The 15,975-nt window shown below is 42.2% G+C and overlaps 1 protein-coding gene across 1 annotated transcript; it reads left to right on the top strand.

The window, feature by feature from the left end:
* The first annotated feature begins 4,139 nt into the window (after positions 1-4,139).
* snx3 (sorting nexin 3) lies at positions 4,140-15,463 on the top strand. Its single transcript, XM_079179813.1, has 4 exons — positions 4,140-4,336; positions 11,663-11,758; positions 12,052-12,176; positions 14,636-15,463. The coding sequence occupies exons 1-4, from the start codon at positions 4,175-4,177 to the stop codon at positions 14,739-14,741; spliced, it is 489 nt and encodes a 162-aa protein (XP_079035939.1). The 5' UTR covers positions 4,140-4,174; the 3' UTR covers positions 14,742-15,463.
* The last annotated feature ends 512 nt before the right edge of the window (positions 15,464-15,975 follow it).

Below are 15,975 nucleotides of genomic sequence, written 5' to 3'. Positions count from 1 at the left end.
AGGAACAATGGGGGGATTTGTCAGACAAAACGGAGAGGACTGGATGAGGCTCCATACGAGATGGAGTGGACTTGTCTGTGCAGCCTGTTTAGCGCTGCTAATTGTGATACGGTACTGTTGCATTGAGGTGCTGCTGGAAGTCATTGTGCTGCCTGCCTCCTATCATCAAAAGGTCCTTGCTTTAAAAAAAAAAAAAAAAGCGTCTTCTGTGTGACCAAGCTGAGAAAATCAAGTAAAGCCAAATATCTCTAAGGCATGTCATCAGTTTAATCATGACATGTAATGATAACTTGGAGCATATTTGTATGTAGGAGGACCAATTATAGATGCTTAATACAGGGTCTAACAACAGTGGGGTTGAGGATTGTCCATCTCTGTAACCGGGCAACGCCAAATAGCTTTGGAATTAACTAAGCACTAAATAGAAAGGTTCGTCCTCTTAAAATTCAATTTAGCAACTATTTTATGGAGACGGTACCCAGGGTCCACTGCACAAGGAGCACTTGACTCTGGTAAATGCAGACAATGGCCAATTGAAAACCAAATGAAAAAAACAAACTTGTTACCCATCCTCTCTCTCTCTCTCTCTCTCTCTCTCTCTCTGCCCTCTCCCCGCTCCTCCCCTTAACACCCCCCCCCCCCCATCCCTCCACGTCGCCTGTTCTGTGCTGGAGTGAAATACTGGAAGAGCAACAAGCCTTTCCTGTCTGCTCTGGCATAACACTGTGTGACTTCTCCCTGACTTCCCAAGCTGCCCTCTGGCATGGCGGGGTAATTGTCAGTGGTGGCTGGAAGCCATTCTGCCACGGAAGAGTGGAGAAGGACAAGGCTGTCCCACAGCCACTCTGTCTAGCTGAGCTCTGTGGCCTTGTCTCACCTCCTGGAGGAGGATACAGACTGAGTGGAAAGTTCACATGCAGGACATGGTCACTTTGGCTTTGAAATGACTTCAGGAACATGTTTACCTACAGCCAGAGACGCCATGTCTCTCACTAAGAAGGTTAAAGGAGTGATCGTAGGAGTCTATAGGTCTAAGTGGTACAACTGTCCTGCTGGAGACCTCCAGTGTACAGGAGGACTCTGTGACGCAGGTCTGACTTGTAGAGAGTGGCTCCCTCTAAACAATGGCCCATTGTTAGCCGACCATCCGCAAAACCACGCCACTTTGGGTCAATATTAAGTCAATTGTACTCTCCTCACAGACTTGGTCAGTTAGTGAGGACAATGGCGGCACTTCCAAAGAGAGAAGAGACACCGAAAGGACATTGGTATGACCTGATTCAAACCACATTAATTGCATAAGTCCTCCAGTCAGTGTGTGTGTGTGTGTGTGTGTGTGTGTGTGTGTGAGAGAGACAGAGCAAGAAATAAGGTGCAAGTGGGAGGGGGGCGGTGGTGTTGATAGCCTAACACCAAAGTATTTGTCAGAGTCCCGAATCAAAAGCAAAAAGGACAAGAATGGCCCAGACAATGGGGATCCCCTCATTACTGCATGGAGATGGTGAGAGACTGAGAGGAGTGCCGGGACGGGCCCAGCGGGAGGTCTGCCCTGCTGCCTTCCAAAATCTCTGCCTAACCCTATTTGTCTGTGCCAGCCAACCAACAAAACAACTCCCACCACCAAATACTAGACAGTCAGCTCCCCTGACCTAAAAACAACAACAGCCCCCTACATTACGCCGTTCCAAAACTCACATGCACAATACACTTCCCAGACCCCTACCCTCCCTTTGACCTGAGCCCCATGGCCACCATCAGTGATACAACTGGAGTACAGTGGACTCTGTGAAGACCCTTCATATGTTGGACGTCAACGAGACTTTAGAACAGAAAGAGAGTCCAGAAGCCACACTGTAAAGGACTTGAAACAAATTCATGCTGTCGTGCAAATTATGAACATGTTGTAATCACTCACTATTTTCTACCTGGTGTCCAATATGTTCACCTTTCAACAGTTTACTGTGTCAGGATTAATAGTCAAAATCCCATAAAAGAAAAAAATTCATTGTTCATTGTATTTTGTGGAATATAATTCGTCGGCATGAGTTCATGTAATACATACTTATCATGCGTTATAGTCTGCTTATAACACTGTTTGATTATAGTTATAAGAACTGAGAAATATGCATAATGCTTTATATCAATTATCATAACACAAAATAAAGTGTTTTATTATGACTAAGTATCATAATAAAACACCAATGTCAGTCACTCACTGACAAGGATCATCGTGTATTATAATTTCCATAGTTGTAATACATTATAATCTTTTTATAATGCATTATAACAGTGATTATAATGCATTACAATGTGATTATACGTTACTTATAGTGGACATTGTTAGCTTTAAGTTAACTACACATGTATTGTACATTATGTGTGTTGTTCTTGCATAGATATGTTTCCCATTACTTAAAGCAAACAATGACCACTCAGAGTAACTTATGACATTATAATGCATTATCAGTATGTTTATAATGCATTATAGACATGGGCTTCATTGAAGGTGTTACCATAACTCCTTCACCTTGGTAACAGATCCACCACCTTTGTTTTCAGCTGTTGTAAAGTGGGGGTCTTTATCATCTTTAGAGTTCAAGTAGATGCTGTTACTGTAGTTCTTCAGGGTGCGCTGCAGCTGAGACAGCTGCTGGAGAATGTGTCTTTGCTGATCATCTTTCCTCAGGGAGCCACTCTGAACTAGGCGACCATAGTGTCCACTGAAGGCACAACTATCTGCTGCTGGAGACTCAGGGGAGCCGGAGGATGAACTGCAGGTCCTCCAACCAGCGAAACCTTGAAGCATTACAGCAAAAGCATTCCCTGTTAACCCTTACACAAAGTTTACAAACACACCTTGATTCTATATACACAGTTATATATACACTCAGGGGAGCCGGAGGATGAACTGCAGGTCCTCCAACCAGCGAAACCTTGAAGCATTACAGCAAAAGCATTCCCTGTTAACCCTTACACAAAGCTTACAAACACACCTTGATTCTATATACACAGTTAGATGCAATGCAACCGCGATTGGAAAGAGAAGGCGCTACAGTGAAGTGTGATCCGAAGGTTATGGGCGATGTAGTTACCTAAGCAGACAGGGTTTAATACACGATATCTCCCACATTCTGAATACCATGCACCTACAACATAACGGAAAGACACGCACCGTTTCCAGAGCAAGTGACTGACAGTCGGCACATTTTCTTTGAGGTCAGAAAACTGTCTCTTAGAAAAACAAACATTGAGTGTCTGACGGCTGCGGTGGCCGTGTACGCCGCCATGATGTTTCAAAACGCTCACAACTTTATTGACAATCATTTGACAGATGACAAGCATGGCATGTCTTGAATACGTTTAATCAGAGATAACACTTTTCCGACTGATTTATTGAAATTCAGGCATGTAAACTATGAGGAATAAATCCGCTATATAATAAGTAAATAAAGGACTGGTAAATGGTAAATAAATTAAATAATAAAGTAAGACATGTAGAAATAAAAGCCTTACTTATAAAATCACCCATAAATGGGCAGGTTAATATACTATGTACTTGTTTATTATTACGAATATATATTCTGATTGTCGTTTTCTAAGTAACGTTTGTTATAATAATCAATATTTTGAGTATTAAGTCCAGAAGCACTTAAATTATGTTGATCTTAGAAGCAATAACTTTACATTGCAACGCACGCTTTGTCCGATTATACAATTAAAACAATTGCAGTTATGTTATATATATGTTATATAAAAACGTGATTATGGCCAATGTGCTGGCTGGCAGGTTGTAAACAAACCGAGTGTCTGTTGGCCGAGGAGCGTCAGCTGAACCTCAGCTGATCGGAAGTGCAGCGCCCTGGCCTTTCAAGCTCGCGATAGTGAGGCACAGAATAATACCGGAAGTCTCCTCATTTGCCTTCAGCATCAAAGGTACTCTTATACTTTTTAGATGTGTTAGCGTTTTAATCACGTTGAAAAGTACATATATAATATATGGTATCTATAAATACAGACACTTGTATGATATTATGCGCTTTACCGTCTTTATTTCCTATTACGCGGAAATATCATCCACCAAATATTTTAATTTGAAGGTCACCAACGGGATGTATTTATTTGTATTCTGGCTAACTTAACTGACTATTCCAGCTGCTCGAAAGACAGGGGAGAAATGGCTGATACCATAGCTGACACAAGACGGCTCTTCTCTAAGCCTCAGAACTTAAATGATGCTTATGGACCCCCAAGTAACTTTCTAGAGATTGATGTGAGCAACCCTGATACCACCGGGGTCGGCAGGACCAGATACACTACGTATGAAGTCAGACTGAAGGTGAGCCTGCAGTAACAAGTGCTAATGACGTTAGCCGTAAGATAGCTACCTGAGCTACCTAACGTTTTTCCTGCAGTCAAAAAAAGTAATGACTTCTTGACATCAGGTTCACTGCTGTCAAAAAGACGTGCACGTAATAACGATATCGATATTTAAATATGTGAATGATTATCTACGAAAAGTCGGCGTTTAGTGCGAAACGAGTTAGCCAACGTTAGCAAGCGGGCTAGTAGCTCGTTAAGCTAGCTAGCACTGGTTAGCTCGCTGACATTAACGAGTTAACGTTAGTTACTGATGTTAGCGATGGTTCGAACTTATTTGACTAAACGTTTTAGGTAATCGAGATATTTAGACAACAATGTTAACAAGTATAAATACTCAACTATAGTTATTTTTACTGGTAACAGACATGTTGTTGTCGCTCTGCTGATGAAGGGATTTTGTTTACATTGGCCTCAAGTGTTTTTTCAAAGTGCAGCTGTTTTACCAGTTCACACAAGTCACATGTCTACAAATAAAAGTTATATAACCCGTGCAGCAAGCTGAATAAACGATGATGAAATGACTCCTCCTAAAAGTTGAAGCCTTCCTGAGCAGTTCAGAGTTGAACTACAGCCACACCCGATTTTCTGACTGCAAAGAATAGATAACAGAATTGTTACACTCATCCTACCAATCCTGACCAATCCTAAAAGGCCTGTATGACCAAATGCCCTGCTTGCTCCTTCCATATACATATACTAATGTTATTTTATAGGAGATGTTGGTAGGTTTAAGAATGCTTTAGTGTGTCCTGACTTTACTGGTTATTCATCGAAAGTCATCCAAAGTAGTGGGCCAAAGGGGAACATAACTTAGCAAGTCAGCTTTTCTGGAACTGTAGGCAGGATGTAGCATGCTGCCGGATCATTTCCAGTCTCTCCCACCCCCCTAAACACATTTCCTTCCTCCTACTCTTCTGAAGAACTTGTCGTGGAGAACAATTGCTTTTCTTCTTAGCTCCTACCATCCATAGTTTAACTCAAAATACTTAAATTTCCACGAGGAACTAAATGTGGGCAGTGGACAAATAAGACTTGTAAAAACGTTTACAATATGCATAGAAACAAGAAAAAGAACTCTACCAAATCCACATACAAAAAGATAAGGATCAAAACATGGAGTAAAAGCTGGGGGAAGTAATAATGTAGTAGTGTTACAGTGCAGTAGCATTACTGCTGGTGTCTGCATGTACCTTCCTGTAAGGAAGCATGTGGGTATAAATGCTTGTGTATGCGTTAGACTATTGGCTCACACTCTCTAGAAGTTTGTCATTATTGAGCAATCGGGGAGGAGAATAACGGTTAGACTATTGCAAAACACAGATCCTGTGTATTTGTTGGTGGTTTCACGTGTCAATGATCATACTAAATAATTCACCAAAAAAAACATATCACACAGCCATTATTAGCGGATAGCAGTTTCCTCAGTTGGCATCAAAATCTAGATGTTCAAACGAAACCTACATGAAGAAGACATCCTGCTTAAATTAGGTATTGTTTCAGCGCTCAGTTATGATATGATCAGCTGTAAGAGTCTTTATCCAATAGGTTCCCAACACAAACATACGAGGAAGTGGTGTGATTACCTTTTATAATGGCACCATTTTCAGGACTTGACAAAAAAAAGATTTATTTTTCCATCATGTCTGTCACCAAATATAATGTTTCATAAATGTAGCCGTTCCAGGACTCTACTCTGTGCACTTTTAATGCTGTATTGTCTGAAATTGTCAGGCAGTCATCACATCTGATTGCCCAATCTCTTATCTTTAAGTTGTCATTTCAGTTGACTGACACCCCTGTAGTTAGTGGCCTGAAGTATTTAGATCGGTGAGCCGTTCTAAAGTATTTATAGTTTCGCTTTACCTTAAAGAAACGGGTTGAGGGAAGAGAAGCCGTCTCCAGGCATTAGCCTTGAATATAAGGCTACTGTACTTGATTAGCGTGTAATAATTAGCATATGCGTGTAATCACCATTATTGTGCACCTCGTAGCCCTGTGTGACCCTGCTTTGCATAAGACCACAGAAGAAGCGGCGCATCCCTCACTTCTCAACAAACGTGGTGTCAACTTTGCTTTGCATCTCTCCTTCTCCTTTCTTCAGCTTTCTTTAGAAGCGTTTTACTCCATCGCCAGCACGCTAAGAGTGTTAGCCACAATGCCTCGGCCTGGAATGCATAGACTTTGCTTTACTTATAATATTTAGAAACTTTTAATTCTATCACGGCATTATGCTCGACAGTCTCTGTTTATAACTCGTTCCCTTGTCTCCTGTTCCCACTGCTGTCCTGCTATCCACCTCAAGATCGAGAGAGCCCTTGTGGCCGCACTGAGAGAGTCTCTCTAATCCCCTCATTGAGAGAAGAGAAGAATGAAACAGGCCAGGGTGTGGGGGAGCTGGAGTTTATTCCCCATCCTTACCCCCCCCCGCCCCCCACCCATGGGAGGGCAGAAAGCCACCCCCTCACCAGCCTTCATCCCATTGCCCACTTATCCCATTTCACTCCCAGCTGTGCGCAGTCACTTGCCTCGTTCATAATGTGTTACTGAAGCCCCCTTTGATAACTGTATGTGGTTGAATGTATAGTGGAGACACCACAGCAGAGGCTCATTCCTGCTGTGAGATTATAAAGTTTAGTTTGACTATATTTAATTCCAATGTCAGCCTATGCATTTGGCTCGTGACTCATTGGCAACGTTTGAATGTTCATCAAGTTAGTGGTGAAACAATCCGTCTAAAGTTTGGGTTATCGTGTGAGCAGTTAACTGTGAGGCAGGTTACACCGTCACTTGTTGACATCCAGGCTTGCATCTGGTGTTTAAAATCAATGGGATTAATCCACTTATTTCAGTCAGGTTTTCAAAGAAGTGGAAGCTAAGTTCGTCGTGAAAGGAGGCGGATATCTCCTTTTGCCTGAGCAGACTTGTAATGTCCAGAGTCGTGCGGAAACAATGGATTTTTGTTCTCACCTAAATCCCTTCTTTTTAAGCATAGTTCCTGAAATGGTTTGTAGACCACAGGAAGCCGGTGTATTTGGTGCGCTTTCTTTTCTGCCGTTGCACATGTCTGTCATGTTTCTAATGGAGTTATTCTGCAGAGTCCTATCATACCACTTTAATGTATTTTTTTTGTGGTGGTTTCTGGTTTGAGAGGACCCCCTGAAGCAGCATACTGTATTTGTTTGGACCCTCAACAAACAGGGGGTTGGTGTGTGTGTGTGTGAGTGGGAGGAGGGGTTGTTGGGTATTATCAAAATGTCTTGTCTTTAGTTGGTTCCCATCTCATCCAGAGAGCACATTCAGGGGAGCAAACTTTGGGATCTCACTTTGTTTATGGATTGGAGTACATAAAAGCCCTCTTATAGCTCTGTCGCTCACTCAGTCTCCTACCCCTCCTCTTCTCTTCTCCCTCTCTCTTTCTTTCTCTTTTCCATTTGGGCTATGGGGCGGGCGCCTTTGGTCATTAATAAGATGGGGTGTGTGTGTGTGTGTGTGTGTGTTTCGGGGAGGGGGGGGGGGGGGGGGGCTTGTCAGGCACAGTCAAGTGTAATCCAAAGTCTACAGCATCCTCTTCGACAACTATTTTAATGGAAATAGGGAACATATTGTATCAAGGCTACCATATCCTACTTGAAATGACAGTATCAAAAGTGGGAGTTGATACTATGGCAACAAAGCAGCTTTTTGCCAGCTCGGCGAGTCGGAGAGAGAGAGAGAGAGAGAGAGAGAGAGAGGGTAGGCTGTCAGGCCGCAGGAGCCGGCGAGCGAGTGAACGAGTGAGAGGGTATATGGAAAGGCGAGAGCAAAAGACCAAGCCCCAGCGCTTTTGTTCCCGGTCTTTTTTTTCTTCTCCCCCATTTTGGAATATGATGCAATGAGACGGTATTATGTTGCCATTTTTTTCTTTATGCTATTCTTCTGGAAAGCAGAGTATATGGGAGGGGTAAGAAGAGGGCATGGGGGAGGTTTAGGACGCACACACTCAAACTTGACTTAATCCATCCTGCTAAAAGCTAATGCATGGTGGCCTTGAACTGTTCTCTCAGGAGATGAGTGATCTTTGTCCCATCTCTCCCTCTTTCTCTGTCTTGCTGTTTTTAAGGGTCTCTTTTCAGCCCAGTTTCAATGAGCCGAAGGTATTGTATCCCACACATTATGAATCACATGCTCTTCCTATGGAGCGTAGATTGCACCCTGTACCCTCCTAATGGAAAGTGAAGCTAGAAGGTTTACTTTGAAGGAGGTACATCTAGCTTTATGGTCCCTTTTTAGAAAAAAAAAAAGAAATGCTTTTAACATGAACATTAATGGCTAACTTCATGTCTTTCACTGTCCTGTCCTTCCTCTTTTATGTTTTATTCTCTCCTGTAGAAAGTGAGAGAGATGAAGTGTGCCTTTTTAGACATTTAATGTAATGCTAACACCCGGCTGGATGTGGGCTGGTCCCACCTCCCAATCACTGCAGGGGCCAGTAAGTTGAGACACCCGGGCCCTCACCTTTAACCAGCCGTGAAGAGAAAAACACCCGCCATGGAAACCTTATCTTTGACTCGTAGAGCTCTCACGCACCGCCTCTTTCAGTGTGTGTGTGAGTGAGAGAAAGAGAGTGAGTGAGACCTCTCATTTTTCAGTTCTGTCATTTTCGTTCCTCCCCTTGTCCTGCCAGGCCAATCTCTTAATCACCGGGTTTGAGAGGGTGAGGGGATTGAAAGGCCAGGTGACTTTCTTTCCTTACACTCTCACTGCTAGCTTCATTGTGCGGACGAGAGTAGGCCGGGTTTGACTGTGTGCATAAACACGGCTTGAATGCCATAGCTATTATATTTACATTGTTAACTGTGTGACTGGTCAAACCTCATACTTAACACCTGTGCGTGCGTGCATTCTTCGTGTGTGTGTGTGTGTGTGTGTGTGTGTGTGTGTGTGTGTGTGTGTGTGTGTGTGTGTGTGTGTGTGTGTGTGTGTGTGTGTGTGTGTGTGTGTGTGCGTGTGTGTGTGCGTGTGCGCGCGTGCGCGGTTGAGTGTTTTCTGTGTGCACATGATGGGATTAGAGTCACGGCGGTGGCAGATTACCTGTAACTGTGATCTGTTGTGGTGGGGATTAACTTTGCGGCGCTCCATGCTGTGAGGTAACATGACGCAGCGGGGACGGGCGAGAGAGAGGAGAGTGGAGTTAATGCCGGAGCACTGGGGTGATAAAGCTAAGATAATCCACTTCTCCTGTGATCTGAGAAAGAGAAGGAGTGAGGGGCTCGCTGACAGCTTCACCTGGGGAGAACCCTGAAACAAGTGGGGAAAGGGACGTTTCCAGCGCTGGTAGAGTCGCATGAAAACACAAAAAGACACCAGATACAAAATAATGAGTTTGATTAGAAACATAGCTTTGAGGCTAGTGGTGGTGGTTAGAAACAAAGCTGGCGTCATGGGGTCAGAGTGGAACAGCTTTCGTGTTACAGTAAGCGCTGAAGTTAGGGCCTCATTAACCAAAGAGTTTGTAAAGCAGATTTTGAAATCAGGTGGTATCACATACAAGGGTAACGTAATGATCAGCTTTCAAAACACACAAAGCACAACAAAAGTAAATAACAGTGAAACACAGGAGTTATGAAGGGACAGGGTAGCAAACTACACTTCGTATTCACACTCGCACCTCTTTCTCTGTCACAGACAAATTCAATCTCATAGAAACTAAATGTACAATGTTTAAAAACAAACACTTACAGAGATACCCTCATTGACAAAATGGAGTGGAACAAATAATAGAAACGACGCAATGCAAGTTAAGAGCCCCACAAACTACGTCCTCCAAATGATATATATGTATTGCAGGACTGTTGCACTGCATTAGTTTTAGCGAGGTGTTTATAACAGACCCGAGTGTATGCTGTGACATAAACCAGGGTTCTCTTTCAATGATTTAAGATTGGTTTTACAGTCAAACATGAAATGAGTCGGTTGAAAGGCAGCGCTCATTTTCTTTCCTACCAAATCTGGGTAGGATCGCATCATTTTTGAATTTCTGAAGAGAGGACGGAGCAAAGAGGGAATAAAACAAATGCCGGCATTTTCCCCATTGAAACGCCACAAGAGGAGTCTCAAGGGCAGAAAATGTGACTTATTATCGCAGAGCAGGGGAAATAAAGAAGAAAAAGACTGAATGGGAGAGACCATGAGAGTGAAAAGACCACTCCTGCTCTCCCTCCTCCTCAATTAGTCCTGCACAGACCAGATGAAGCTCCTGAACCCCTCTAGTTTCTCTGCTCTTCCTTTATGACCACGTACAGCGCCTCCCTCTCTCCTTTTGTTCAGCCTTCCAGTTAACTCTCCGTCCCCGCTACTGCACACAGTCAGTCGCCTGCTTATCGATCACACTGTGCGTTCATGCTGCACCTTACTTGCTCGATTGCGTTGCTCTTGTGATTCCTTCTTCCATGAATCCTGACCTTCTGTGAATGTGGCCTGCCAATGAAATGCTCATTCACTGCCCTTGTTTGTGCTTTGTCACGGGATGGCCATGTGCTGTTGGGACTATTGAAGAGGTTTGGCATTGTGCTGCAATGTGCCGTTTGCTCAAACATCTTGCCCTTCTAATATGAAATTTACTCTCAAGTGCTCGTCAACAGCAGCTTAGAATTATGCACACATCTGTGCTTCGGTGTACAAGAACACACACAGAAATGGCACAATGGCTCTTGGTGAGCAAAACAAGAGTGAACTTTTCAATTTTTTTTGTTTTAATTTTTTTTTTAAGGTTTCAGAAAGTGGGAACAACTGATGTTGAATAAAATGACGTGAACATTGAACGGATTATCAAAATAGTTACTTATTAGTGGTTTGTTGATCATGTGAGCAAATAATTGTTTCAGCTCTAAAGGGAAGTATTGATCATTTTATTATATATTGACACACCATGTGGTGCGTTATCGCTTACATAAAACAGCCATCAAGTTTCTCTTTTGTGAAGAAAAAATATTTAGGTGTCAGACAAAACAAGCAACATTATTTTATGTCTTAGGATGAAATAATTAACAGTGAAGTCCTAATAGCTTCATTGTAGTCATACATGCACTACGGTAGATTTAAAGTGTGCACAGACACTCTGAATGGGATTTAAAGCGCTGGCTAAACGTGGGGTCCCAGAAATGAAAACCATCTCTGTCATTTCTTGAAAACGTCTTCTTCCATCTGCAGGCAAAGGGAGAATTTGTCCGTAAATCCAGGCAACACTTAAAGGAGACGGCTATACAGCAATTTGCCAACTTTGTGTGTGTTTGTGTGTCCTCAGACCAACCTACCAATCTTCAAGCTGAAGGAGTCTAGTGTACGGAGGCGGTACAGCGACTTTGAGTGGCTCAGAGCAGAGCTGGAGAGGGAAAGCAAGGTGAGCCTTTTGAGGTGAACTCGGCACGAAGGTTCTTGAGTACTTGGCTTATTAAACCAGCATTAGACATTGATCACATGTGCAATGTTTGTGTACGTGAGAGAAAGTCGTTCATAGATCTTTGTTTTAAAGAAGATCTGAATGTGGTCTGTGCTCTTTGTCCTGTCACATCAAACAGTACATGATCACTACAGGCTCATAGTTTAGTGAGCTTATAAGCTCTAATTAATAAGTCGTGTATGCCTCTTTTAACTGCTGTTGTATGATTTTCTGTGGATGCTCCTTTATCGCAGGTGGTCGTCCCACCTCTCCCAGGAAAAGCTCTTTTCCGGCAGCTTCCGTTTCGAGGGGATGATGGGATATTCGACGACTCTTTCATAGAAGAGCGGCGACAGGCTCTGGAGCAGTTTCTCAATAAGTAAGCCTTTCCACATCTTCCTCCATGGCTACTTTGCCATGAGCCTCAAATAATTTATTCCTTAAAGTTGTTTTCTTTGTTGCTGCAGTTGTTTGCAGCTCTGGCCTTTTAGTGAGGTATTATTTTAACTCTCAAGAACAATAAAACACTTTGTGCAATAAGTGGATTCAACTTTTTCACTTCTCTCCATATTGTTAACAAACTGAACCGGCAGAGACAGACGGGTCTTTTTCCTCCCTATCCTCCTTAATTCCCCGGTATAATTACCTTGCAAAGGACAAGAACAACCAAAGAGGACTCAAGTGTGCACCCCCACAACATCATTTTCCCCACATTTGTTTTATTGTTGACGTGTAATTTATGATAATTGCAGCTCAAATTACAGCGCGTGGTTCCGTTGGATCGTGTGTGTACCTCTGCTTATTTTTGATCCAGCATGTCCTCATTTTCAGCTGCGGAACAATAAAAGTTACAGTGTGATTGTAATTATTTGCTTTGATTGCAGACTTGGCCATTATCTTTGTTTCATGTGCAAATGCCTCAATGTTTCCTTTCGGAATATTAAGTGCTCAAAGACAGTTGAGGAAATTAAAATCCATAAATATGTTTTTTTTTTAAAGAAGATGAGAATGTGTTGGTAATTAAGACCCCCCCCCCCCCCCCCCCCCCTTGCTTCCTATGAATGAAACACTGCTGTTGATCATATCATTGTTCAGACTTTAATACTGCCCGATGTGGCTGGCAGCATTGTTTAATCTGTGATTGAGAGCATTGTGAAGAGGGAATCTTCTGGAATGGTAAACAAGTGAGAGGGAGGAGAGGAGATAACCATCAGTTTTTGATTAGGCTAGTCAAACATAATTCATGCTTCAGGTACAGAGGAAGGGCTTACATCCCTACTTCAAAAAGCAAGCAGTGCCGTGACATTTTAACATGCTTCAGCTGCACCTTGTCCTCAATGTCAACGTCTCCATTTCCAAAACCCATTAAACAGGGTATGTTGGGGAGCAGGCATGATCTCTCCAGTGATTGCCCCGGTATTAGACCACAGTCAATGCTTCCCCCGCTTAATTTGTCTGAAATATTTCCCGTTAGAGGTTAAGATGGATGCATACGTACAATGTCATCATGTTGATCTGTTCTGAGAAATTTACCGTTTTAAAAAAAATGGGATGTTTTTAGGGTCTCAGGTGCACTGGCTTGTTCTCGTTAAGCTCCTTTTGCGTCAAGGGACATTCGGGGAAGCCTAAATGTCAAAGTGACTTTAACAGAGGAAGACACAGTCCCAGTCATACAGCATTTTCTCTATGACTGGTAATGAAGGGCATAAAAAATGCAGATTCATTTAGGTAAATCACAGGATAATAAAGATGTGGGGAAAGACGCATTCACCAAAGCCTCAAGATAAACTTACCTTAAATAGTGTGAAAATCTACAGGCCCTGTACTGCTAATCCGTATTTATGGTCAAAGTTTTCAGAATGTCAGTGAAACTCTTCATCAGTAACACGGTGACTCAGACCACCATGCAGGCTTTATCACCGTTAACTAGATTTATTCATAGCATATTGATTACTGATTAGTGCAATGATTGTAAGATAGAAGCCTGAAGTTTCATTGTAGACGAGTGGTCAAGATGAATACCATGTACATCCCCTGTCCAGCTAGAGACCTTTTATGTTTATGTCCAAAATCCATTCTAAACACCAACTCTCAGCGGGCTTTGAGTTTTTCATGTCTAGTAGTCTTTCATGTTATTATAGAAACAGAGTGACCCCGCTATTCTCCCACAATGCTTTGCACAAAGGAAATGGAGAAAATAAAGATAATAGTTCTCAGATAATAAAAAAATAACTTTCAGTTTTGGAGCAACATTAATTGGCAGTTTAATTTCCTGTTGATGTATTGTATATTGACTGCAAAAGCAGCATGCTATAAAGAGAAGTATGCAGTACAGACTGTTAACACTTAGTATGGAATTTGGACACGGTGTGTATATACATATAAATTAGAACTTGCATCAGAGCAACAAGTTGTGCAGGTAGGTGTATTTATAGTGTCATGTAGATTTGAAACATTGGAAGATGTTTGAGGTGGCTAATCCAAGCTTCTCTGTGCTTTGTTGACTTCTGACCTGCTGTGCGTACCTTTTTTAGTGCATCTTGTTACAGCTGATTAACGCAGGCCCTACCAACAGCCCGCCCTCCGGTTACACTGTTAGCTCTATTCAGCACTGTTGCTGTTGTTTACACTGTTAGCGCTGCTAACACCGTTAGCCAATATAGACAATAAATGCTGAATCTAGACTCTGATCTTTGAATCCAGCAGTCCAATGCCCCCGTCAGTCCCCGCTCGTTATGTCTGTTCATCTGTGTCCAAAGGTACATTCATGTCACCAAGCCTCATCTTTGAACTTGTCACTCGGGTTCCAAACCTGCCTTTTGCTCTTCTGTGTTTCAGAGTGGCAGGTCACCCTCTAGCTCAGAACGAACGATGCCTGCACATGTTTCTACAGGACGAGTCTGTGGACAAGAACTACACCCCATCCAAAATCAGACAAGCCTGAAAGAAACAAAGATGGCTCTGCTTGGCATGGTCTGACTCGGCCCTACTCAGTCCAGCTTGGCCCCACAACCCAAAGCGCTCTTCACTGCTCCAGGTTTCTCTGACAATAAACATTTCAATGACAACGTCCCCTCCCCGCCCTCCAACATACTATTGTTCACGTCCTTTAGTTAAATTAGTGACCCTTATTGGTGTTTGTTTTCACTTTCTAATTGGAGTCAAGAATGTTCGACACATAACTGTGGTTGACAGTAATTTATCGTGATTTCTTTTTATGTCTGGAAATGCCACTAACATGGATATATTATGTATTTATCATTTAGCTATGTCTTGAATATATTCATTTATATAAAAACATTTAATGAGCGTTCTGTGTATGCAAAGCTCTTGAGTCAAACCCACAGAGTTTCCTATCATATATATATCCAATACTGGCATGTTGCGCACCATAATTAGCAACTAAACACACACACACACGCACATATATTTGATGGGCCTTTACTCTCAAATCACACTTGGTTGATCCTCTCTCAAAAAGGAAGCATGTGTGTGTGTATCGACCAGCACCTGCCCAGTTATCACAATGATTTTCTAGTACGAAAGAAGTAATTTACACAGAGGGAACTGCAGTATTTCTACTGGTTATATGCATTTTGAGATTTGTATACTGCTGTGCCATTTTTGTTTATTTTGAAGATTTTCCAATAAAATAGGTGAAATGTCTCCATTGCAAAATTACATATGTTGATTTGGACTGTTGACCTTTCAAACAAGCTGCCACAACCATTACAGCTAACCCCAAATGTATTGTTACATTACTTTTTTAATGAATACATAATCTGTCATTTTAATCAAAAAAAAGTTATATGACCAGAGTTTATTTAAACTGTCCTGAGTGTTTAGAATAGAGTAGGCTACTTCTAAAGGGGAATCAGTAACCCTTTATAATAAGGGTGCTAAACACATGCACAGGTAATCCCTATGTAATGAATGACTTGATTGTTTAATGCAAGATTTATTATGATCAAGTCAGACTTTACTGATAATATATAGTGATTGTTCGCTTGTACCCTGAGGGCCTGATTAGCCTCTCTGAAAGCAAAACAGTACTTGATCTGTACTTCTTCATACTAATACTTTTGGTGAATTTACATGAACTATTTACACTCTGTAATCACTTAATTTGTGTGCCACCCTAAAGCTTATAAATGTGACAGTCAACATTGAGGCTGATC

Source organism: Pholis gunnellus, assembly GCF_910591455.1.
Source record: "Pholis gunnellus genome assembly, chromosome: 19".
Taxonomy (NCBI): Eukaryota; Metazoa; Chordata; class Actinopteri; order Perciformes; family Pholidae; genus Pholis; species Pholis gunnellus.
This window is presented reverse-complemented; position numbering and strand designations above follow the sequence as displayed.